Genomic DNA, 25,436 nt, shown 5'->3' with positions numbered 1-25,436 from the left:
TCACATTATTGGTTTTAAACTCAAACTCAAACATTTATACAATTAGACTTCTTCTAGAAGCACTTTTGAATCGTCATAACAGTTTAACAGTTTTAACATTTACCACCAATTCAGAAAGCAGTATCTATAGAGAAGAAGAAGAATCTATTTAATCATAATCGTAATCTTCTACTTCACTGAAACTTTCATCGCTCGAAGCACTCGCCGTCGGAATTTCTTAATGTTATTATAAATGAGTCAGTGTAATTATCTACTTTTGGTTCTAATTGAATATATTTTTCCTCATGTTCTCGCGTCTTTCTCCAAACGTCACTAAACATATCCAGACTAATAGCATTTGCTTCCTTTCTAAATAATTCTTCCACAACATTTTGTGATGCTACTTTCCCTTTAATTATGCCCCATAGTAACTCTATTGGGTTGAGTTCTGGATGGTATGGTGGAAGGCGCAATACACTATGTCCATGATCTTTGAGGATTGCATCAAGTAAAAATTGTGTATAGTTTGGCTATTTTTTTTAATAATGTGATAACTCTGATTATTAATTAGTAATTTGATTTTTGAAAAAAAAAATGCCGATTTTAGGCAAAATTTATATTTTTATAACAAGATCCTTATCATCCAAATTTCCACCTTGGTGAGAAAAATTGACATTTCTAATGAAAATGAACAAAAAATTAAATGATTTTATTAAATACTGTAAAATAGTCTATAATTCTTCCATTTACTGTATCACAAAATTCTTCATAGATTTTTAGATATTCGTACTACACCAATTACATCACCCTGTATTTATAAACAATTGCAAAATATGACACATACATAGGCCGGGATCAGATACTGACACAAAATTTCGGGTCATTTGTAACAGAATGGCGGTTCTACAGAGGTCTTATTACGCAATGACTAAAAGAAAAATGATGGTCAGAACGCTGGTACTGGCGGACTAGTCGCGTGGGCGTTAGTCGGAAATCGGAAGATCGGAATCGGAATTGGAATTTGGAAGCGGTTTGGAATCGTCCGAAAAGTATGGCATGGCGATTTTAGTAAATGGCTGCACGACGATGGTTACCTGTGCAAAAGTTAGCCCGGTACAAATGGTTGAATTGTTTTTTTTTTAATCAACGCATTCACGTCGGTATGGCGGACTGTAAGTCACATCGTAAAAGTATGGCATGACACTACCGCCTACATCTTTTTTAAGGGCTATCAGTAAATTCTTACATTTTTGTGTTACAAATCATTGGACTTTCGCTATTTATCCGACGAGTGTGACTAACGACCACGCGACTAGTCCGCCGGTACCAGCGTTCTGACCATCATTTTTCTTTTTGTCATTGCGTACTAAGACCCCTCTAGACCGCCATCCTGTTACAAATGACCCGAAATTTTGTGTCAGTATCTCCCGGCCTAACATGTGCAATATCACTACATAGTATAAAACAAAGTCGCTTTCCCTGTCCCTATGTCCCTATGTCCCTATGTCCCTATGTCCCTTTGTACGCTTAAATCTTTGAAACTACGCAACGGATTTTGATGCGGTTTTTTTTAATAGATAGAGTGATTCAAGAGGAAGGTTTATATGTATAATAACATCCATTAAATAGTGGAGAAGTACTGTTATTTTTGAGGTTTCTAATGTGATGTCGTAAAAAATTACATTTATTCCGCTTACATTGCAAACGCAGGCTGAACCCTAAGAGTTTTATCAAAATAATGTACTAAGTATTATACACATTGAAAAGGTCTACAGAAAAGTCCGCGATGGTATATGTCTATCTCTTATGGATAACCCACAATAACTTTTTTTTGTCATTTACTTTTTACGACAAATAATGGCTAATTTTCGAAGCGATTTTAACCAATACAGCATTAATCCTTAACCAATTAAATACCATGGATACATTGTTCATTTAATATAGATCTATATGGCCCTTTACACCGTATGATTTAAGTGAATATTTTCGAAGATATTACAGATTTAAAAATTGCAGGACGTAGCGTTTGCGGCCGCCCGGCTATGTATTTTATACCCGTGCGATGCCGGAGGCCGGAGCGGGCCGCTATATTTTTATACCTATACAACATTCACAATTTTTCTGTAGTGTATTTAGTATCAGCATTGCACCCGTGCGAAGCCGGGGCGGGTCGCTAGTAATATTATAAATGTGTTGACGTTCCAGCTCTTCTTAATGGGCCTATATAAGTTGTACTTTTTTCAATAATTGAGCATAGCATGTAAATAATCGGATAGATAAGATTTAAAGTTGAATTTGTTGGAATTCAGCGTCTTTCTTCCTTATTTGGGAACTAGATGGCGGTGTAGGTATTATTGTCTGTCGAATAATAAAACATAATACATATAATATTATAGCTATGTATTGTACTGATTTTTGAATCGTTTCAAGAGTTAAAATATTTTACTCACTAACCTGTGGTTCAACGTAGACTGAAAATAATGTAGTACGTATACACGTGCTGGCCACGGACAATTCGCTATAGCGAAAATTCGCGCGGCGCGACTGGCGGCGCGTCTTGCGAATGAATCAAATGTATGGAAATGTACTGGGCATGCCACGCGCAGCGGCGACCAGCGAGACGACCGGCGAATTTCCCCGAGCGAATCGCGCGGCACGACTAGCGATCGAAACAAATGTATGAGTTATTACGGCGCAGGCCACGGAGTCGAGCGGCAGACGCGGCGACTACTCCCGGAGCGAACTTAATTTAAAATAGTTTGTTTTTTTTCGCGAAAATGGAGACGGAAGCTTTTATTGCAGAAATTCTAGCTAGACCAGCTATTTGGAAGTCTAGCCACCCGCAACATAATTTTTCATCATGCCTATATTTTTCATATTTTTGGTGGAATTCTCCGTCTGTAACACGATTTCTATTTAATTCGTGTACTCCACTATATCTTCCAAACATTAAATCTTGAGCAAAAAAGCTGCTACTCTCCAAACAACGTCGAGCTAACTTTGATAAAGCCATCTCGTCTCCTCGTCTACACTGGTCGCGGCGGCGAACGCAACTGCCCGTGGCGTGCTTACCGCGCCGCGCGAATTGCCGCGCCGCCCGTCGCGCCGTCGGTCGCGCCGCCGGTGTCCGTGGCCAAGGTGTTAATTGGTATTGTATCTATATTTAAAAATATTCAGGTCGTAAATTAAATTAATCTGTAATATATTTATTCTTTGAGGTAGAGTGTACTAAAATAATTTTTGAAAACAGATTACTACTGCTTCATTTTACTTCGAATGCCTTTATATTGTTGCCGCCCACAGATTAAGTTGCCGCCCTAGCTTCAGATTGGGAGCTGAGCTTTTGGTGCTATAAAGCGGTGTCGCAAGAGTGGGGGAGGGAAGGCAATCTTTTTAGACTTTTCGTGTGTAACGAATTCGCATTTTTATTGAAACTTGAATAAGTAGATAAATATTGTTTTAAATATAATTTTATTAGTTTCATATACGAATGCTTGTTAATACCTCTTAAATAAATATACTGGATATATATATATATTTAAATATATATACAATACATCAAAATAGTTATTATAGATTTTTTTTTTTTTTTTTTACTTTTGAACGTCCCTAAAGGACGCTAAAAAAACATATAGTTTAAAAACTAACATTTATAGGTAATTCGTCCTTCATTGAATGTCCTTCACTTTTCTTTATATTATGCTAGTCCTAAAGAAATCATTCAAGCATCAGCAATTTTCTGACAGAAAAATTCTTACGATGTTGGCCGGCCTAAATTTTATTATGGCGTATATGGGGTTACGACTTAAAATGACTGCTTTGTGACATAAATCATTCAATATTTTATATTCAGTATTTTAATCAATTTTTTTGATTTTTTACGCTAATGATACCCCGAAGATCATCTTGCATTGTTCGTTACTTATTTTGTATCATTGTGGTTCTTGTTATTCTTTTATTTATAAATCTTAATCAGCAACAATCCTTAAAGAGAGCATTGTTTACTGAAATCCCCGACTCAGCAAAAGCATACATTTTATTTGAAGAAGAGAAAACAGTAGATTTTAATATAACTGATCTAAAAAGGTTAATTAAGCGACGAAATGCAGAGGAGCATATTCGTAATATAGATGTTTTTGGAAAAATTACATCTAACATAAATATAATAGTCATACGAGTAGACAAGTTTTCAGAACGTTTAAAATTGCTGTTAGCTTCATTGAGTGCGGTTAAGGGTATTCAAGATGTGTTAATAATATTTTCACATTCGTTTTTTGACGAAAATGTAAACAGGATAGTAGAAAAAATTGACTTTTGTCGCGTTTTACAAATTTTTTACCCTTTCTCTCTTCAGTTACACCCTGATGATTTTCCAGGATTCCATAGCCAAGATTGTCCTTACGATCTTGACGTGTATACAGCTAAATATCTAAAATGTACTGGAGCGTCTAATCCTGATATTCATGGCAGATATAGAAAACCGGAAAATGCCCAAATGAAGCATCACTGGTGGTGGACTGCTAATAAAGTTTTTGACAATATATCCTGTTTAGAAAGGAACAACGGTGTTGTTATGTTTATGGATGATGATAACTTTTTACTAGAAGATTTTATGTACTTGGTCATTTATATGAAGAAAGTGGCAAATTCAATGCCTTTTTGTGAAATTATATCTTTAGGCGTTTATGATCCTCAAGTTAAGTTTACAAATGAAAATGACACCTATCGTCTTCAAATAACAACTTGGGATCCAAAATATTCTGAAGTAATAGGATTTGATTATTCTACCTGGAATACTCTCGCTTCGCATTTTGATCTATATTGTCTGTTAGACGATTATTCGTGGTCCAGGTCCATACAGTATATATCTTTAAATCGACTCGACGGTAAGAGATTTAAAGTTATTTCAAGTGTAATGCCCAGATCTTTCAAGTCATCCTGTGGTTTAAAGACCGTAACTCAATGCGGTGTAAATGAAGGCATTTTTGAGGCATTGAGTATTCATAAACAACAAAAGAAAAACTTATTTTCGCCTTATTTCGAAGTTTATTCTCACATTGAATTGATAGATGATGAATATATTATTTTTGATGTTATGGAAAATAACGGAGGCTGGAATGATAACCGAGATAAAGATTTATGTAACACCATGACTATACACAAAGTGAAAAAAATATTGTTAGACATGAAATATCAGCTAGAATGATTTTTTTTTCAAATATAATTTTACAGACGATTCTATTTTCGTAGTGACTGCCCTATTTTTAATTACATACTTGTTTGCATGAAATTAGTACCTACGGTAGAGTAGATATGGCAAGTTAACTAATTAACGACAAAATAAATTTATGAGAGAAATGCAAGCTCAAAAGGACAGCCTATTTAATTGCGATAATAAGAATTATAAAAAGAGGAAATGTAAGATATATCATTAATGGAAAATATTAATTTATAACCTTATGTGTCAAAGCTACATATTTATTTGCAGCAGACTGGGCCTGAAAGTAATGATGTGCCTACCGGGCTTATATCTCTGCCTGTTCATATTATGTCTATTAAATTGTAAATGATGTCTCAGATGTTTGTACTTTGTCTCGAGATAAATAAGAGCAATGACAACGTAGGTCTCTTCTTCGCAGATCTCGGCTAATATATAGGAAGTGAATCTGCTCGTTCAGTTTGCGGCGCCTTAATTACCTGCGCCTTAAGACAAAGGATTGTTTGGTGACGCCAGAAACAGCGTGTAGTGTGTGGCTTTCGCATCATAGTATCATTTGCGTAGGAGGGTCGGGATCGTAGAGGCTAGGGCGGGGAGGGAGAGGCTTTCAGGGTGCGCGCGCAAGCCGAGCCCGGCCAAAAGCAACAGTCTGCTCGCGTGAGCCGCTGCTCGCAACTCGGTATAATCACGTCGCGTTAAAATGACAAATGGTAAGCACTAACTACCACAAATCGTTGCGATGTCAACCAAATACTATCTATACACTCATATCACACATCTCTCTATGCTTATTAGTCGTTTATAGCACACTTTTATGTCATGTTTTCGGTGTAAACTGTATTTATTTTGATCCAGTCAGTTTCATATTAAGTACTGTTAAATTTCGATTTAAAACATCCTTTGTTCACTCCTATTTGGCTAATTGAATTATATTGTGTAGAATTGAATAAATGGAAATTATTTTAATGATTAAATCATTAAAACAATGAACTAGGACTGTGTCTCAAAATAAATAAGTATTATCTACTTACATGTATATTTTATTTTAATCTTAGTTTTGTATTAAATTATTATTACCCTATTCATTAATACACGATGTAACAAATAAATGAACCTATTTTTGATCCACAAGAAAAATTTACTTTTAACGAATTAAAATTAATTAATTTAATACAAAGACAAAGTTTAAGCTAGAAATACATATAACGATTAACGTTAATTTGTTTGATCAAAAGCTTTGCAAAGTGTTAGTTTTGTATTTAAATATATTGAGGAAAAGATTATGATGAAATTTATTAAAAAAAAAATATTTTTATAATATAAAATACACACGATGATATATTATGTAAATCAGAGATGCACAGACAATTTATTGAGTAGGTAGAAGATAGTACAAAAATGTTAAGATTTGTTCAAAAAATATTTGTAAAATAATTTATTAACATGAAATTGAAGAAAAACTGCTTGTAAAGCCTATTTACTGAAATCCAAGACCTTTCTTTTAGTAGCTTCGACAATAACTGTAATTCCAGCATTGAAATTTTGAATTCAATATTACTATTTTTCTACAGTCTTTGTTCCAAAATTAACCAATCTAGCTTACAATGGTAAAACTCAAAGAGCGTAATAAAAACACACAAGCAAATAAAATAACCAGAATACAATTAATTCCATTGTCAAGACTTAAATTACCCATAAAGCGCTAATTAGCCACCTCTTAACGGAAGCTTGGGTTTTATAATTAAACGGGATCATTTAAGTTTACGACGAAAACTTGGTTATGTGCGAACAATTAGCTACAAACTTTCAGGCATTTGTTCACTTTTTATGAAATTAAATCAACATTTTTAACAGAAATGGTAAAATTATGAATTGTGATACTATAGTCGTTAGAAGCATATAAATTAACAATAAGAAACTATAAGAAGTTTATTATTGTTAATTTAGTAGGTTCTATGCGTAAATGGTACTATGTATTGATTTATAAAAGTGCGTGCAATGTGGTCTGCGTCACAATGCGTGAACGCTTTTTAACGGACGCTTTCAAAAACGAAGGAGGTAGCGTAGGTACTATGCTTTATTCGACGATGCCAATGTTTTTGTTATTATTGGTATGTAATACATAAACATAAAGAAGTTATTAATTTTAAAAATTCGTTATGATAAGTATTAAGTAGGCTAGCGTAAGTTAAAGATAATGATAATTTTCAGGTAATTTATGAAGAAATAACATAAAAATCGGTATTTTGCTTTGTGCTGGGTACTTGTAGGTTGGATTAAAATATCTACCTACCTACGTCAAAAATTTTTTTATAAGTAAATTGTGAAATAATTATTTTAATAATTATTTATTCAGCATTTTCTCTAGAATATGAAAAAAAGAGCTTTTGGCTTTTGTGTATCGTTTATTAAAACATACTATTTCCTAGCGTTACAAAAATGTATGTTGGTTCATGGTTGGTTCATATCCACTTTGTAAAAGTCAACATTTAAAATAAAAAAAGTTCTGAGTTTGACTTCAGCTTTAGTCTACGGTTTTACATTCTACCCACATATAAAGTACATATGTACTTAGTTGTGAATTTTTCAACGCAATATCTCTTTAGTATTTTATGTCAGAAAAATTAACTGGCAAATTATTATCAGTAATTATAGTACGTACCTACTTAAATTTAATAATCATATTTCCAATTTTATGCATCATATTATAAAGTATCCCTATTAACAAATTATTGTTTTTAATGCACAATGTATTATAGGTACCTAAACTAAAAACATAAAGCCCTTACAATTACAATTTACGAGTAAGTGTGCACTTAATTTTTGATACGGTTTTTAACGCATATTACTTTTTACTGAAACAAATCCAGTTCTCAGCGGAGAGATTTCATTCTTAATATTTTAGTAGAGATTCGACGAAACGGACGATACGTTTGAATACTTAAATATAAAACTCGCATTGGAAAGGTGTAGGTTTGGATTATGTTTCTTGTTATCTTTTATGTTTTCCATAAAGGGAATACGAGAACTACGCGCTTGGACTATAAGGTTAAAGGTAGAGGGATTTCATTAGAAATATTTTTTTTCTGTTCTGTGTGTTAGATTATTACTTATATTTTTTACATGGTGGCAAATAAAACGCTTTCTATTATATTCTAAATATAATATCGGTTTGATCAAATTAAGATAAATATTTACTATTCAGATTGTTCGGTTCTTAAAAGTATTTTTTTTTACAAAAATCGTGTGTGGATTTTCAATTATTCACAAAGAGTCTGTCTCGATTGCGGTTTTGGGACGGATTGCGGTTCACGTTTCTTTTTTATCAGACCGTTAATTGACATTTCACACTTGAAACATTTTTATTAGCTGTAAAGGAGACTATTTTTTGTGGGCCCACTAAGAATCGGTAACGTATAGTCATAAAAAAAAACGTGTAAAAATAATAAATTATATTATGAATTTTGTAACTTCGTTGTTTTACAAACGAAACCGGAATCATGAAATCGAATTAAAAAGCCTTATTTTGATATCATCCCTGCTGTAGTGTGCTGTCTTCAAACCAAGAACAACGGCCAACATTAAAAAAAACTGGAACGAAACGTTTTTATCGATAGAATGAAAATAAAACCAAAAAGCGAAAAAAATTGCCTTCAATAAACCACTTTAGAAACTGTTTTTATTCTTATTTATATGGAAGAATATGATTGATAGCGATTTTAAATCCTGTTATTTATCAAATAAAACAATTTGTTTCTACTCAGCTAAAAAAATCCGTGTAACGAAACGCTATATCTATTGGCTGCTTTGACGGAATATGTCAGATTCCTCCTGTCGTAGCCCCCTGCGTCAATGTTTGCAATGAATGTAAACCTAAGATGTAAACAATGTTTTTTTACCTATTTTAAAATGAAATTGCTACAACTTAAGAGCGTTTAATATAAAATATAACAATTGAACATGAATAATAGAATAGCTGTGCAAATGGATACCTATCCTAATATTATGTACCTACTCCTAGTCATAAAATATCAGGTACCTGAATGCCTACCTACTTAACTAATAATTTCTTGTTGAATCAGTTTTCCCAATCGCTAAAATCGCATCAAGGTCCAGAAACTTGAGGTACATCCACTTATATCTATTTTCTATACTATTTATAATCAAATCGGGTCTCTGTGTTTGTGATACCTTCGTTGTGTCCGATTTCCGAGCTTGGAATCGTGACAATGTATATGATGTTTTCTAATATTTATTTATTCATTTATTTAAATATATTGTACCCAATGATTCGGATGGATCACACAAGACAAATCGCTCATTATCAGTTAGTTTTTATGTAGTAATGAGGTGAATGTTTGCACACGTATTTCTAAAGATTCCGGTTAAAACATGTAAAAGTAATGTCACCACTGTAATCTGGGGACTTCAAGGAACAAATTAACACACATTTCATTAATATACGCTAAAAAATTGAGATGGGCCCATTCTCCAAACAAAAAAAATGGTCTCCTTTATTTTTTGAATGGAAATGTACCTATTTTAATCTTAATATATATATATATATATATATATATATATATATATATATATATATATATATATATATATATATATAAATCTCGTGTCACATTGTTTGTCCTCAATGGACTCCTAAATCACTTAACCGATTATAATAAAATTCGCACACCATGTGCAGTTCGATCCAACTTGAGAGATAGGATAGGTTTTATCCCGGAAATCCCACGGGAAAGGGAACTATGCGGGGTTTTCTCTGAAAACGCGGGCGAAGCCGCGGGCGGAAAGCTAGTTTTTACATAAGTATGTAACGGTATGTAATGAAAATCTCTTCTTTCTTGTGTTGAACTGCAAATTACAAAGAAAAAATGTATCTATATGTTAAGTCTATCCAAAGAATCCAAAAACTACGGGACACAAAAAGTAAAATTTTTCAATTGAAAATCGTTTAAAGCATATCGAAACCTGAATAATAATCACTTACCTACATTTCTAAGGATTAGAACTCATTATTTCCATCAATAACTGCCATATACAGAAAGCTTATTGAATTTAGTGCCTGCTGATATTTAATTCATAAATATTAAATAAGGACCTATGTGATTACCGTCACACAACTTGACTAAAAACTTGACTGAAATTTTGATTGGGCTACAAGTAAACTTAATTAAAAAAGCTTTTACTAAGCTTTTCGGTTTTTTGTAGTTTTTTACTAAATGTCGATCATAAATCGTTATTATAGAATATACGAGAAATTCAAGAGCTAAAACATATCATTCGAACGAAGCGGTCAGCCGATATATTCGACACTTTCGATATTTTCTCACCACTTTTATTTGTATTGGGCGTCGGATTTTATGAGATGTGGAGCTTTATTTATACTATTGTTGTCAGATATTTCGCTTTTGTTGTGGAGTCCTTTTAGCCCTTGAAGATAAGAAGAGGACCCGCTAACAATCTGAACTGAGTGTTAGGAATCTAGAATATTGCTTTTATCTATTTGATTTTAGGGCTAATACTTAAGTATAGTGAACTATATGGCGGCACTCGTTAATATAAAATACAAAAACTCATATACACTAAAAATATTTGTAGCTACCTACCGGTTATTTTAGAATTGGTGTCGGTATTTTACTTCGTAATTCTTCACGAGAACAATTTTTGTTTCATTGTAAATCAAATAAAGATATATACGGCTACAAAAATAACAAGTCTCACTGACTGATTGATTAAAAATAAACAAAGCTGAGAACAACGAACAGAAATTGCCTGGTGATTCTAACAATACTTATTCACTTCATTCATTCCATTTCTTCTTGAGTGTTATAGGGATTCCCGTAAAATAAATATAAATAACTACCATAAACAATTTCCTGATTTAGATCTTTATTTGTTCTTGTTTCTTTATATAAGGCAGCAGCATCGGTATTGCGTGATTCCTTATAACTGAGTAATCAAATATGTATTAAAACTTTTATAGTGCTTGGACATAAGTTACTTATATCATAATACATACCAGATAAAAAGTTGTGCGATAAATTTTGCATTTCTTTCTTACATTCCAAGTTGTCCGTAACGAATATTACATAAGTTTCGTTCCCAGGGGAAGTAAGTTAATCTCTCCGATAGTTTATATTGACTATTTGATGTAGCTGTGGTTGTTATTCAAGTTTATAGATAAGATCTCGCGACGTTATTAGCGCTCCTTTTTACAAGTATCGGGAACTTTTTGATTATATTTGCGATGTTCAAGTTATTTTAGACAGTCATGGTGGATAAAAAAATTGGCATAAAATAATATAAGTATTTCTTTCATTTTTTTTTACTTGGGTACCATTTGATATAATTTCCATATTATAACTTAACACTGGCGTCCTCTTATAAAAAATTAAACTATACGTATTCAATAGATAAAAGTGAATTTATAGTCGATAATATTTTGGAAAATAACTAGATACCTATGGCACTTATTTAGTTAAGTCCCATGTCCCCTAGTGGGGTAAGGGGCAGATGCATTATACATCTGTTTCACTGATCGATTTTCTATAGGGACAAGTAGGTGATCAGCCTTCTGTGTCCTGCCAGACCGAGACATTTTTTTTTTCTTCGTCTCCACCGGGAATCGAACCCAGGACCCCTCGGTATTACGCTCACGCGTCAACCACTGTACCAAGGAGGCGGGTGGCACTTATAGTAAATAGTATTATTAATTATTAATTATCTATGCCTATGGTAAAGTCTAAACTTTTGCAGTTACCCAAATATGAGTTACATTCATTTAACGTTAAACGTCCTCTAACGAGCTTATTTCAATTGAAAAAATATTCACTGAAGTAACGTGAAACTTTTGAGCAACCCAAATTGAAGAATGTTTGAAAACTAGCGAAAAGTGAACTGAAACGTGGCGGTAAAAGGCTGTAATTATTCAATTTACATAGACGTGGGATAGAAATGTAGTTTAATTTACGGGTATATTCCAGGCGCATTTACCTTCTATCTCGTTGGTTTCGAATAGTATGTAATATCACGGGTTCGGGCGGCTGCATTTCCTGAGCGTGGTCTAGTTTCAAGTTTCCTACGGGAATCCAGTACTGTCACACGTGCCGGTATTAGCGCTGTCAATAATCTTGCATCAGCCTTCGATTGCGTATGCGATTGGTTTTTAATGGGATAGCAAATGACATCTCTAGATTAAAGCGCATAGGTGCTGCATTTGTGTACGTACCTTCTTTTGAATGCAACAAAACTGATTAGATTTTAATATTTTCACAATTTAAACCTTATTAAATACGAATGTGTTTGAATCTCCGAACAGTATTTTCGATAGGATTTACTACTGGGTGAAATGAATATCATCTTAGAATCTCTAGATGTTTTGAAATCCCCCAGTGCTCAAGGTTATAACAGCCACTTTAGTACTACTTACTAGTTACTTTTATTGCAATACTTTGTTGTTTGTCCCATACATTGCTACAGTTATTCCAACAGTACTTATAGCTTATTACGTCGCACATCAGTTTCGATGCGAATGACAACAATAACATTATTCCTGTAACGAATTTGTTTATCGTCCTAGTTCTGTTGGAATAGTTGTTTGCGCGTTGAGCGTGAATTTACGAGAACTTTTTATGGCGTTGGATAGCTACGGTAGCTATTCGGTGTTACGACCTTTCTATTTCAGTTGTGATTTGTATAATCAATTTGGTATGAGTTAATCCTTATTGAATAGTTTTATAGCAATGATAATTGATTCATTTCTAATAAATAATGTTTCATTCTGGAACATTACAGTAGGTACAACATATAATTATATAACCTATTAGAAATGCTGTTAATAAATACACAGCATTTATGGTCATTTTTAAACATACGATTTTTTAGAAATTACTAGCGGTCCGCCCCGGCTTCGCCCGTGGTACATATGAAAAATATAAGTTGGCCGATTCTCAGACTTACCCGATATGCACAGAAAATTTCATGAGAATCGGTCCAGCCGTTTTGGAGGAGTATGGTAACTAACATTGTGACACGGGAGTTTTATATATAAGATAACAAATGGTTCGTACTTCGAAGCAAATACTTTGATTGCTAGCTGAAATGATCTAAAAATAACTCACTAAAAGGATAACCACTTATAAAGATACATCTAACATCTAGATAAAATTAAACGCGATCAAAATTACATGAACGTTGCGTAAAGTTCGGCGAACACTGAAAACCGTGATCCAATATAAAAGGTCGGCCATTGCCAACCGTTTACTCGATGGAAGATAAAACTGTGATTTAATCAAAAGTTCCAGCAATATTGTGACTGCCCGTGGCAGGAGATAAAATTTATTGGACCAATGTGTTATACTCAATGAATAGATAACAAACTGTCTGCATTTAATGTCCTTTCTTGGCATTTATGTTATAAATGTAAACTTCACTGAATTTATAGCCCCATTTAGGGGTAACTTTTGTCAAAACCTGTATTTTTACAACGATATAAATTTCAGTATCTATGTGAAATTTTCCTTAATCTTGAATTCATACTTTTTACGCACGTTAAGTGACTTTGAATAAAAACAACCATAAAGATTTTTTATGCTACTTTCAATATTATTAGAAAGTAAGAATAACGCTACGAATAGGTGTTATTTCATTTTTATCTGTACTCTTATAACCGCTGATTTTTAATGGGTCAAGGTATTTTAGAAGTACTTGAATATCGCACATTTCGAACTATTTAAGTTTAAATAAATCAGGTTGTTTAAATATTACATAGCATAGAATTTATACAGGATGTCCCCAGATGTATTATGCTCAAAAGAAACTATACTTTTGCATAAGCTGATTACATTTAAAAAATCGTGTAAAATCCCGACGTATTTTTTCTTTTCGATAAATACTTTACCCCTAGAAACTGAAACAAATGGGACTCTTAAAAGTGAAAAGTAGTGTCATTGTTATCGGCTTACATCTGTAGCCCTGTATCCCTTGTGAAGACTCGTGATTGACATGGCAGACGTTTTCCCATTTATTTTTGAACGAATTGTCTTATTTAAGAAAGAAAGTTGATATTCATTCATACAGGTACTTACGTATAGAGACAAGAAAGCAATTTAATTTTGTTATCTATTTAATTTAATTAGTTTATTCTACACATTCTTAAAATATAGTCTGAAATGTTGATCAATTTTTACGTTTGAGCAGCTTTACATGTAACAAAAAGGTAGATAAAGCGTGATTCAACCTTGAAAACAAAAAATAACGCACTGAATCTGATCACTGCATTTGGCAGCTCTACGATGCCACAAATACAACTTTACAAAGAGATAAAGACGTCAAAATCACTGCTATCATTGAAAGTAAAAATAAGGTAAAAATCAATTTACGTAACCGAATACGTTATTTATTACTATAGTTTATATTGAGGAAGAATCGTTTATTTTCGATTGCTTATTTGTTATGTCTCGATAATTATAAATGATATTCAGAAAATCATTAACCACTTCTATAAATCCATGATATTCTTCGTTTAATAATTGATTATAACCGCAATTAAATTTTTAACCTAAAAAGCTACTGCGCTTTAAGCGTTGAAGTTTTAAATTACTTTTGAAAAATCCGTTCGTTTCTCATTGCATTACTTTCTATGTAAGTAGAAATATAGCTTGGAAATATAATAATATATCAAGTTTGCATTTAATTTGTTAGTTTTTATCCAGGTATGTAGAATTAATACGAAAAATGTAAACGTTAATTAAAACTGCAATATGCAGTATGTACTCTAATTCGCCGCACCGCGTAGAATAGTATTGAATGAAGTAGATCTACATAAAATATTTTAATATATTTGCTTGTATCGTGTAGTTGAATATCAGCTTTCTGCAAAAACGCGTTCATATCTCAATATTCCCTTCCCATCGATCATCGGTGTTTGTTCCTACGGTATAAGTATTGTTCTTTGTTACACAGTATTGGTGAATGATAGTATTTTATCTGAAATGATGCTTCGCTTTAAAAGTAAAACTTTTCTTAGAACAAATACTGCATGAAAATACTTTTACAACTGGATACTATGTGGGTAATAACCAAAATTTGCGTCCAATTACACGTATAAATTAGCTCAGAGAGTGTTGGAAAGTTTAACTCTTTGTAGCAGAGTTCAGATACAGAGTTTATATAATATTGTTTGCTTTACTGTATTACGCGTTTGAATAGGTAAGTTGGAAGTGATCTGAAAATGTAGGTTAGTAACTATATAGGTCACTTTTTACAAAGCTACAAGATTACACGGCGGCTTTGTCTTTAAGTTGTCGCTTGCACTGTTTTCGTCATTTTGTGAAATTGCTTGATTGTTTAAAGCTTGAGCAAAGAGTTTTGTCAGTAGTAGGCCAACCAGGAAGGTCACAGCATTTGGGTTTAAAAAAAGGTATTGGGTCACTGTTGCACGAGCGCATGGCTGAATTTTCTGAAATTATTTGTTATTGTGTTTGTAACTATTTTTACGTTGTTAAGCGATGTACTAAATATTTATATTATTTAAAGTGTTCATCATTTCAACATAGGTATGTATTTTAACTTAAAATATAAACAACAAATAACCATACATTCTGAAGAAGTTAATAAACATTTTCGTGCATTGTGAATTTATCTACTTATTTATATTGCATACGTATCTGAAATGTTTTCAGAGCTTACTAAGCTTTTTCAAACAAAATATATGGGACGCGTATAAACAAAGAGAGCTAAATAAAACCTCTGTGAAATATTGCGTATGAAGTATTTATATGGGATAGGTATGAAATGAAACATAGGCCTTGGTTTTCCGCCAGGGACTTCAAATGAACCGTACGAGTGTGCCGGAAGGATACGAATTACCATTTATGAGATACAAATTGCACACGTAAAGTCAAAAGAAAATAAAACGTTAATGTAAATATGGTACGACGGTAAAATAACGGTTTCATATTTTATTTTCCAATTTCCATAAGTAGCTTACAAGGACTGATGGAATTATTTATGCAAAGTGGATTCATTACTTATGAAATATCGATGATAGTCTTATGTTTTATTGTTTGTTGTAATATCTCTTTTATTTTGGCTCACTCACCCTGTTCAATGAATAATTCGAATAGTATACGGCTATTTACCTTTATCTTTCATAGTGCTTTTTAAGATTTTGTAATGGATTGAAATCCTGCATCGTACCTGATACAGTTTACCCGGGGTTGTATTGTATGCATCAGACATGCTAACTATTGAATAGTAGCCAACCGTAAGCCCTGCAACTGATGAAACGTCTTTGAGACGCAGAGTTCATTCCCGTCTAAAAGCTCACGTATGAAGGACTATTTCATTCATTTTATAGACACATACATAAGGCATAAAGATAAACGATTTTAATGAATGTTTTTTAAACAACTAAGTACCTACCTATACTAGAAAAGAAATCAATATGGAGCGGTGGTCTAAACTTGCTATAATAGCGCTAACTTTCTAATGTTTACAATTATGTACTATAGATATCACAATATAATGTATATTTGAAACGTTAGATTGTAACATTTAAAATATTTATTTGGAAACAAACAAATGCTGTTTTACTCGTCTGCAGTTTCCATCGCGAACATAACAAATCTTTTATTTATTCACTAATTCAGGCTTGCTTCTCATTACGACGTAGAAATGTTCCACATTATGCCCTCACGATTTCTGTGTGTGTCTACTGTAAATTTGTGTAGTTGTTATAATATTTTATTGAGTTACATACAACGGTAACGGATTTTAACAATAGTAAGCTCGAAGTTAATAGCATACGTAGATATTGATTTTCCCATCGTAATAATTGATAGCCGGGTATTCTTTGTTCGAGTATCTATTTTATTACACTAGATATACAGCTGTTTTTTTTATAACTCGAAGTTTATAAAACAATACCTATTGCGAGATTTTGAACGTCTCACACCAAGCTTTTAAATTTGTTTATATTATGTTTACACTTTGGGAGACAGTGTACATAATATAATAATCCCGAAAATCGTAGAAAACGTGGTTCAAAATAATTTAACACCTATCTATCTACATTGTATTTTAGTCTCTACATTCTACAGTTTACACTATTAAATATTTTGTCAAATATAAGTTGCAAGTTCTCTTAACATGACGAGGCAATGAAGCTCATTGTCTGTGTGGTTCGATCGTTAAATTTAAAAGCTCTCTAAAAATATTTTCAATCAAAATTAGAATCAAATATCAATATTTCATGTGATAAAAATTATTATAAAATCGCAATTAATGCTGTAAAAACGTTTTTATTTTTATGATTGTATTATAAACCTACGTCTAATTTATGTAAATAACATCATACATAGAGGAAAGTCACCAAATATGGAATAGTATCCTAATATGGAATCCCTTCTTTTCTCTAAGACTATAAGTATGAATCGCAACATTCGACCATCTTCTGTTTCATTTGGTGTACTAATTATCGCACTAACACCATCGAGTTATTTGCTTGAACGGTTTCCGTGTGGCAGGGGTGTTTTGTTTTGTTGCCATGCAGAAATTTTTTAAGGTAAGTAATAAATGAGTATTTACCGGCTATTATGTTTGTTTACATAAGTGTTATACTATTTAGTATATCGGTATTATGTTTATTTCACCATTTTGTGATCTTTTGTCTTTAAAATATTGTGAATTGAAAAAATATTTAGAAGAGTTTGAACGAGTATAAAAATCCAAATATGGACAGTCGTCGGTGTCTAATTATGGAATACTATAAACTTGCTATTATTTTTTTAAAAACTGTATGTAATGTTTGTTTTTAGAATGTCCGGTTCACAATCAACCTAACGAAAAATCTGGGATGAAGAAAAAACGGCACAATCTATAAAATTCGTCCGAGAAAAGAAAATGGGGTATTTGAAAGCGGCACAGGATCTCCAAGTCCCTAGGACAACTTTATTTCATCATTATATTTATATTTCTTCTTTCAACGTTATTAACTTTATTAAGAGAAACAAACAATCGAAGAAAAATAAGGATGATAGTGAAGAAGAAAGACTCTGAGGAACTAGACGCTATCCAGTTTGATGAAGGTAGTGGAACATGATGAGTTGATGGACCAAGTGCCTTCTGACTCTGCAGATGCAGAATGTAACATGCATGCATCAGCAGAGGATCAGGAGGTTCTGTTCAAGACTTTTTTCCATGGATGAAAGTGGAGAAAGTTGAATTAAATGCTTGATGTATGGGCTCTGAACACATTATGATGTGCTGGTCCAGATGGATCTGGATTTGTGACTTTTGCAAGTAATTACGTAACTTCTTCCATTTATCACAATATGTTACATTCATTTAATTGATCTCAAAGATATTCATTACATTTTTGTTATTGTTATGTTGATTTATGCTTATATTCCATTTATGGGTACCTATTCCATATTTGGTTACTCATTTGGGATTTTGTTTTTTGTGTAAAATTTTAATTTGATTACTGATATATTTCGTTAAATGCTATTAATTATTACTTATAGATGTATGACTGACCAGTAAAAACAATAAACTGATTTAATTTATGCAAAGTTTTATTTTTATATCCCAAAAACAAAATGGTATTCCATATTTGGTTACTTTCCTCTATACTCGTTAGTATATTTTCATTAGCTATAGGTTCAATAGTCTAAGGGCTAAAGCGCTGTACTAGATAATTTAGGTAACATTTTTAAGCCCTACATTTTGACGGGCTGTAGAAAAAGTGTTGATTATATTATTTTTAGAGAATATTTTTTTTTACCAAATAAATATTAAACAAAAGAGAGTGAGATCGTATATACCCATTTATAAAAACAATATTCACAACAACACACACCTCTGCACAACCCAAAACACATGCAATATTAATTTAACAATTTCACGATTCGTTAGAACTCGCTATGAATCGAAAAAAATATGTTAATTAAGCGGCTGTGTTTTCAGGAGACGGCTACCAGTTTACAGTAATTTTTATGCAAAATAATCTCTCGACTGAATTGGTCAGTGAGAGGGTTATGTTTGCATATTGGATAAGCCGTGAAATTATAAAACACACGTGTATCACTGCATTGCGGTGAAAATAAGTGCTGTAAGTGGATTGAATTGGAATTAATTTCACTACCGGATTAAGCTTCTCTCTTGTTATTTATTAGTGTATATGTCACGGCTAAAGGTAGGTGAGAACATAAACTTAAGATTAGCCGGCTAAACTTAGGTTTATTTTCGACGAGGTGTTAATGTTAGTTTGTTCTATCTTTAGCCGGCTAAACTTAAGTGTAACCGCAGGCCCGTGGCTAAAAATGTCGGGGTGGGTAGATTTGGTTAGCGCCGGGCCGGTGGAGGGCTTGAGGGGCCCGCACAGTGCCAGAAAACACTCGCCCTGTTCCTTACATGTATTATAGTAACCAAATCTACCCACCCCGACTCAGGGCAGAAAGCTGGTGGCTAGGTTAGGTTAGGTTAGAACTCTTAAGACCCGCACGAGCCGAGCGAGCGCAGCGAGCGTGCTGCGGCAGCAGCCGGCGAAGTGCCAGAAAACACTCGCCCTGTTCCTTACATGTATTATAGTAACCAAATCTACCCACCCCGACATTTTTAGCCACGGGCCTGCGGTTACACTTAAGTTTAGCCGGCTAAAGATAGAACAAACTAACATTAACACCTCGTCGAAAATAAACCTAAGTTTAGCCGGCTAATCTTAAGTTTATGTTCTCACCTACCTTTAGCCGTAACATATACAATTCCGCGTATAAAAATACAAACAAACATAAGTGTTTTTGTAATTAGCTCCTGAAAATGTTTCATAATGGAATAGGTATAAAATATACATTGGTTTTTCTTTCATATCGAAGACAAATATGTTTAATATTTTTTATATTTCTTAAAGCGTTTTATTTCATTCGCATTACACGCTCTTCAGAAACCCAATTTCCTGCTAATCGACAAATACTTATACCGGAATGTCGAGTTCAAGCGACAAAATATGTAATATTCTGAACGTAATTTTCTTTAGGAAGCGGCTTTATTAAAGCGGTGTTAATTTATGAGTTCTATTTTGTAGAATTTAATAAAATACTTCAAAATTATTTTATGACATTATCCACTTATTTAAATCGTTAACGTAAAGTCAGTACAACTAGAGTATTATATTATCAGTGATTAGGATATAAAATACCATAAAAATACTATAAATAACAGAAATATTGAATTGTTAAAAATTTCACTTTCATCAATTTGATATGTTGGTCATTCTGAAAATTTTGAAAACGGAAAATTTCTAGAAATAACGTCTTATATATTATCTTTTACGTGCTTCCTGCTATTGTTACGCAATTAAAATGATATTACTAGTAACATCATTCATATTTTACGCAACATAGAGTTGTATCGTTTATATCCAAACTGTTTTTAGTTTTACATGTTATATCAATAGCCTCGTAGCTTATACCTACGAGCTTTTTACTTATCTAGTAAAAAAAGTATGATTTATGCGAGTGATGTTAGTTATTTATCTGTGTAAAAATACATGTAGTTCTGTTAAAGACCGACCGCTTGACCGCCTCCTTGGTACAGTGGTTGACGCGTGAGCGTAGAACCGAGGGGTCCTGGGTTCGATTCCCGGTGGAGACGAAGAAAAAAAAAGTCTCGGTCTGGCAGGACACAGAAGGCTGATCACCTACTTGTCCCTAAAGAAAATCGATCAGTGAAACAGATGTATGAATAATGCATCTGCCCCTTACCCCACTACGGGGACACGGGACTTCACTACTACTACTACTCTGTTAAAGATATACTATAAGCGTTTTCTATAAAAGTTACCTCTTACGGATCTCTATTGCAATATGCCAATGAAGTAGCTACTCTCATTTATCACTTCCATTCTCATCATGATATGCCTATTTGGGTTTTCCCTGCAAGACTTCATAGGCCACCTATAAGTGTATTCAGAATGGTGAACATAAATTAAACTAAAGTTATCAACTTGTATGTCTATTTCAGATACAATTTTGGCATCGGTAGCGGGCGGTGCGAGGCGATGATTGGCCACATGGGCCAGCCGCGGGCTCATCATGCGCCAGCAGCCAACCGATGTAAGACTTCTAACTAATTGTGTGATTGTACGACGAATGTTACTGGATAACTGCAGTTAAACTAAATTAAAATAATATACAGAATTGTGTATAGGCCGTAGATATATATCATAAATATAAATTTATTGCATGCAGAAATGGCTTGGAATCGGGAATGTCCGGCATTTCCACTGTACAAACTAGGCACCATTTTATGATATTGAGGTAGTTTTTGCACAGTTTTTATTTCAGTAAAAATTAATAAATTTATGAGTAACGAGTAAAATTTTATGAGGAGATAGTAAAGTTGGTATAATAGAGAACTCTCTTTAGAAATATGTATATTATGAATGGGTTTGTATTTTATATGAATATGAATAACATCACTCAATAAAAACTCCGTTTGCTACCCAAACCTTTTCAAACCTTTAAGTATATATAAAATTGTATCGAAGCATGCTCGACTTACACTTATATATTTGTCTTTACAAAACAACTTTACATTTTGTAAGAATTTCCTTTAACAAAAGGTGACTCTTTATATTCCGTCTCCGGTATATTTTGCTAGATTGCTCTCTCACTCAGGCGTGTAATTAAGAAAGGGACGAATATAAGTCAGTACAATATAAATAAATTATATTTTTTATTCACTATTTTCTATCTTCTATAACAAAGTAACTTACTGAACTACCTGTATGCTATGTGAAGGAACTAAAAATAGTGAATCAATTCTAGTTAGTCGAAAGGTTCTGAAATGTAATGCTAATGTGTTATAGATGAGAAGGATCGGGCATTCTGGAAAAGGGACAACGTTGTAATAGAAGTGTGGAGGTTCTCAATGCACTTTGTCCAGAAGTGAAGATAGATCAATTATGTACTTCCAGCGATCGTGCCGCATCCGTGTAAACGAGAGCTTTTGCAATGCAAATATAAAACCATGACCGAATTCGCGCGCTACGCTAGTGCATTAATCTAAAATGGTAGTTTATAAAGCGAACAATTTTTCACATAATGATCAGTCTTTAGAAATAGCTACTCAAATAAGTCGTAGAGTTTGGTTTGCAATGCAGCGCGATTCCACTGAAAATTCCGAATAGATTTCTTCACAATGGATTATCGTAGTTTTCGCGCTTTTTAACATAAATGGCTGCCTTTTGATATCAAATACGTTTTGTACGTTCGTCTTTAATTTGAGGTAGAATTTTTTGCAGTAAGTTTAAAATTTTATCAAGGAAATGTTTGCGGTTTTTGTCAGTTGTCATATATATTATATAGGTATACCTACTTATTTTAAATACATATATGGTAAAGCAAGATGCTATGTCCTCATCAGTAATTGTAAAATTTTGCTTTAAAATATTACTAGCTGCTCCCGTCTCCGCCTTGACCCGGGATGAAAACAAAATATAGTAAAAAAAAAAACAATTTAAAAACTAATATTACCTATTACCAATTAAAACTTAGAAGCCACTTTATTTGTGACTGTTGTGACACTATTATAAAAATATTTTTTGGAAACGTTTCTTCAGATATAAAGATAATGCTCTACATCATCACAAACACATAAATTTTACCTCTTTATACTATGATAGTATGAAGCCATACCTGAAGGTATGGCTTAGTTCTCCCTTTTTTGTTACCCCAGTTAACATAAAAGCGTGTCAAAGCTGTGGAATTCTACGCGGTATTTTTATTGGTATGGCTAGAAAAATATTTTATCAATTCAAAGCTTTCCATTTCTCGAATAGCAGTGCGATTGAGCAATTCGCAGCCGTTTCTTTAATCATTAAAGTTATGGACACTTGTCTAAATATTCATCTTCCATAAATCGTTAAAATATGTTATAGAAAATATCTTAGGAAAATATATTATTATGCATTTTAAATAACAAAAACATTTATCAAATATAATGTTTAGGTATTATTTTAGCGATAATACCTCAATAACAAAGCGTAATCCTCTCAATTGAACATACTAGACTTCCAATAAAACAATATTGTACTAATAGAACAATATTGTACTAATTTACGTTCATACATTAATATTATGCATACGTAATACACATAAGTTTGTGAGCTATTTAAATTCAACATGAAATTCTACTAATAATTTAGTTATATCTGTTTATTTATTTCGCATAAAAGAATACTTACGTAATTAAAATATCTAACTTTCAAGTTTATTAGCTCGTACAAGTTTGTAAACTCAACGAGCAGTTCCAAAGCTTGAAACATCTAAATTATCAAGTGCTTTCTGTGGTCTAGACAGGTGATTTCATCCTTGACAACCGCTTTGTAGGCGTACGTAGACGTCCTAATTGAAATGACTATGTAGCCAACAGAATTAATGAATACGGTTGAAACGCGCTTTCAAACAAAAAGGAACGTAAAATGAGCGTAATTCATTTGTAAAATAATAAAGTGATAGATGAATACTGAATGGTCGGAAAACTTTTACATTTATAATATTGATAGTATGCTATAGGTATGGATATAAAGCACACATAAAAGGGACGTTACATTTGCATTATTCAATGTTCCACTACTGTTATTTTAGTGTTAACGCCACACTGTTATTTCGGAGACGTATCAATCCGTTTTTTTCTTTATAATGGTTGAATGTGTAATCCTAAGAAATATTTTATACTCTACAAAAACAATTGAAATACCTTAAATATTATATTTCATGATATCATATTAATATCGACAGAATATTTAAACTTATTATGGTCAGATTGAGAAAAGTGTGTTGCTGCCTAGATTTTAAACTGGCGTTTTAATGCGTAGCCTATTTTTACCCGACTACGGCAAAGCAAAAGGAGGGTTATGATTTTGACAGGCTATGTATGTATGTATGTATGTATGTATGTATATATGTATGTATGTATGTATGTATGTATGTATGTATGTATGTTCATCTGTTCCCTCGTAACTTCTAAACTACTTATCAGAATTCGACAAATGACATATCATTAGAAGCGTCTTAATTGTCCGCTGGTTATAGGCTATATGGGGTTTCACAAAATCTAATGTGGCGCCCTCTAGCGGACAAAACATACAGAGTAAAAAAATAAAGTTAAGATAAATATGCCGTGTTTGGTATCATTTGAAAGCTTTTTACTTGCACATTTTGAATATATATATATTACTAGCATTTGCTTGTGACTTTACCTGTATTCATGGGCTGATTGCATATAATTCACATCTTTTCGTTCATAACTTCATAGCTTCTTTATTAGTTCATCAATTTAACTTTTGTTTTATACTTTTTCAGCGTCGTTTTTTGTCGTAGTTGGGTTTTAGTTGTTTTACTTTTTATCTTGTTTATTACCCAGTTAACTTCTATTAGTCTTCAATTACTCGACCGCGAACTTTTCGCAAAAATGTAGATCATTTAGGAAGCTATATGAAAAGTTAACCTTAGTTTTAATCTATCCGTTTAATTGTGTAAATAAAATCTTAACAATCCTATAGGTTTAATAATCATATGAATTGACTATAGACAGGTCCTTTTGGTTGTTTTCGTCTTGAATAAAAGCACTATTTGGTGAGTCAACGTCTGGATCTTTCTAACAATTAGATATATTAATCTAGGTGACCTATGTGTCTGAAATATGACCTAAATCCGTTTCGCCGTGTAAGAGCCATTGTGAGTGTCATAAAAATATATTATATTATTCTTTTATTACGATATTATGGGAGTATATTTGTATGATTGAGATTGTTATTAAACAGATAAATGACGTTCGTAACTACAAACTACGTTTCCACAATATGCGATTTTCTTTTTCTTTTTCCTATTAATTTGTGATTTATTGGAATAGTGTTCTACCCAAGTACTTCTTTAACCTTTTTATAGATACATATATTCGATATTCAAGTAATATCCAATGATAAAATAACGATTAATTTTCATACAGGTAACTTTATTTGTCGGTGTAGGGCCGTTTCTAATTCCAATCCAAGCAACCTTGGCCAAATATTTTATTATACGAAGAATCTGCTCAAAAATAGCGAGCTTTTGTGCTACATAATAGGTATGTATGTATTCTTGGCTTTAATAAAAAGGTACGAATCGTGAAAACGGTGCTCGCATATAGAACGAGTTCTATTTCTTTCATTTGGTTTTCG

General features: G+C 32.8%; 1 protein-coding gene across 1 annotated transcript; it reads left to right on the top strand.

Annotated features, from left to right (window-relative positions):
- Nucleotides 1-3,865: 3,865 nt before the first annotated feature.
- Nucleotides 3,866-5,185, top strand: LOC149905075 (alpha-1,6-mannosyl-glycoprotein 2-beta-N-acetylglucosaminyltransferase-like). Its single transcript, XM_090106528.1, has one exon. It carries the CDS (start codon nucleotides 3,866-3,868, stop codon nucleotides 5,183-5,185), a length of 1,320 nt encoding a protein of 439 aa, XP_089962654.1.
- Nucleotides 5,186-25,436: the final 20,251 nt, after the last annotated feature.

The sequence above is a fragment of the Colias eurytheme genome, chromosome 10 (genome assembly GCF_061535395.1).
Source record: "Colias eurytheme isolate Ceu_HAF_F1 chromosome 10, ilColEury1 Martin Lab GWU primary, whole genome shotgun sequence".
Lineage (NCBI taxonomy): Eukaryota > Metazoa > Arthropoda > Insecta > Lepidoptera > Pieridae > Colias > Colias eurytheme.
Note: the sequence above shows the minus strand (reverse complement) of the source record. Positions and strands in the feature narration are given on the sequence as shown.

What these genes read in the sequence shown, in the direction of transcription:
- LOC149905075 (XM_090106528.1), top strand. Translation starts at nt 3,866, where the DNA reads ATGATACCCCGAAGATCATCTTGCATTGTTCGTTACTTATTTTGTATC.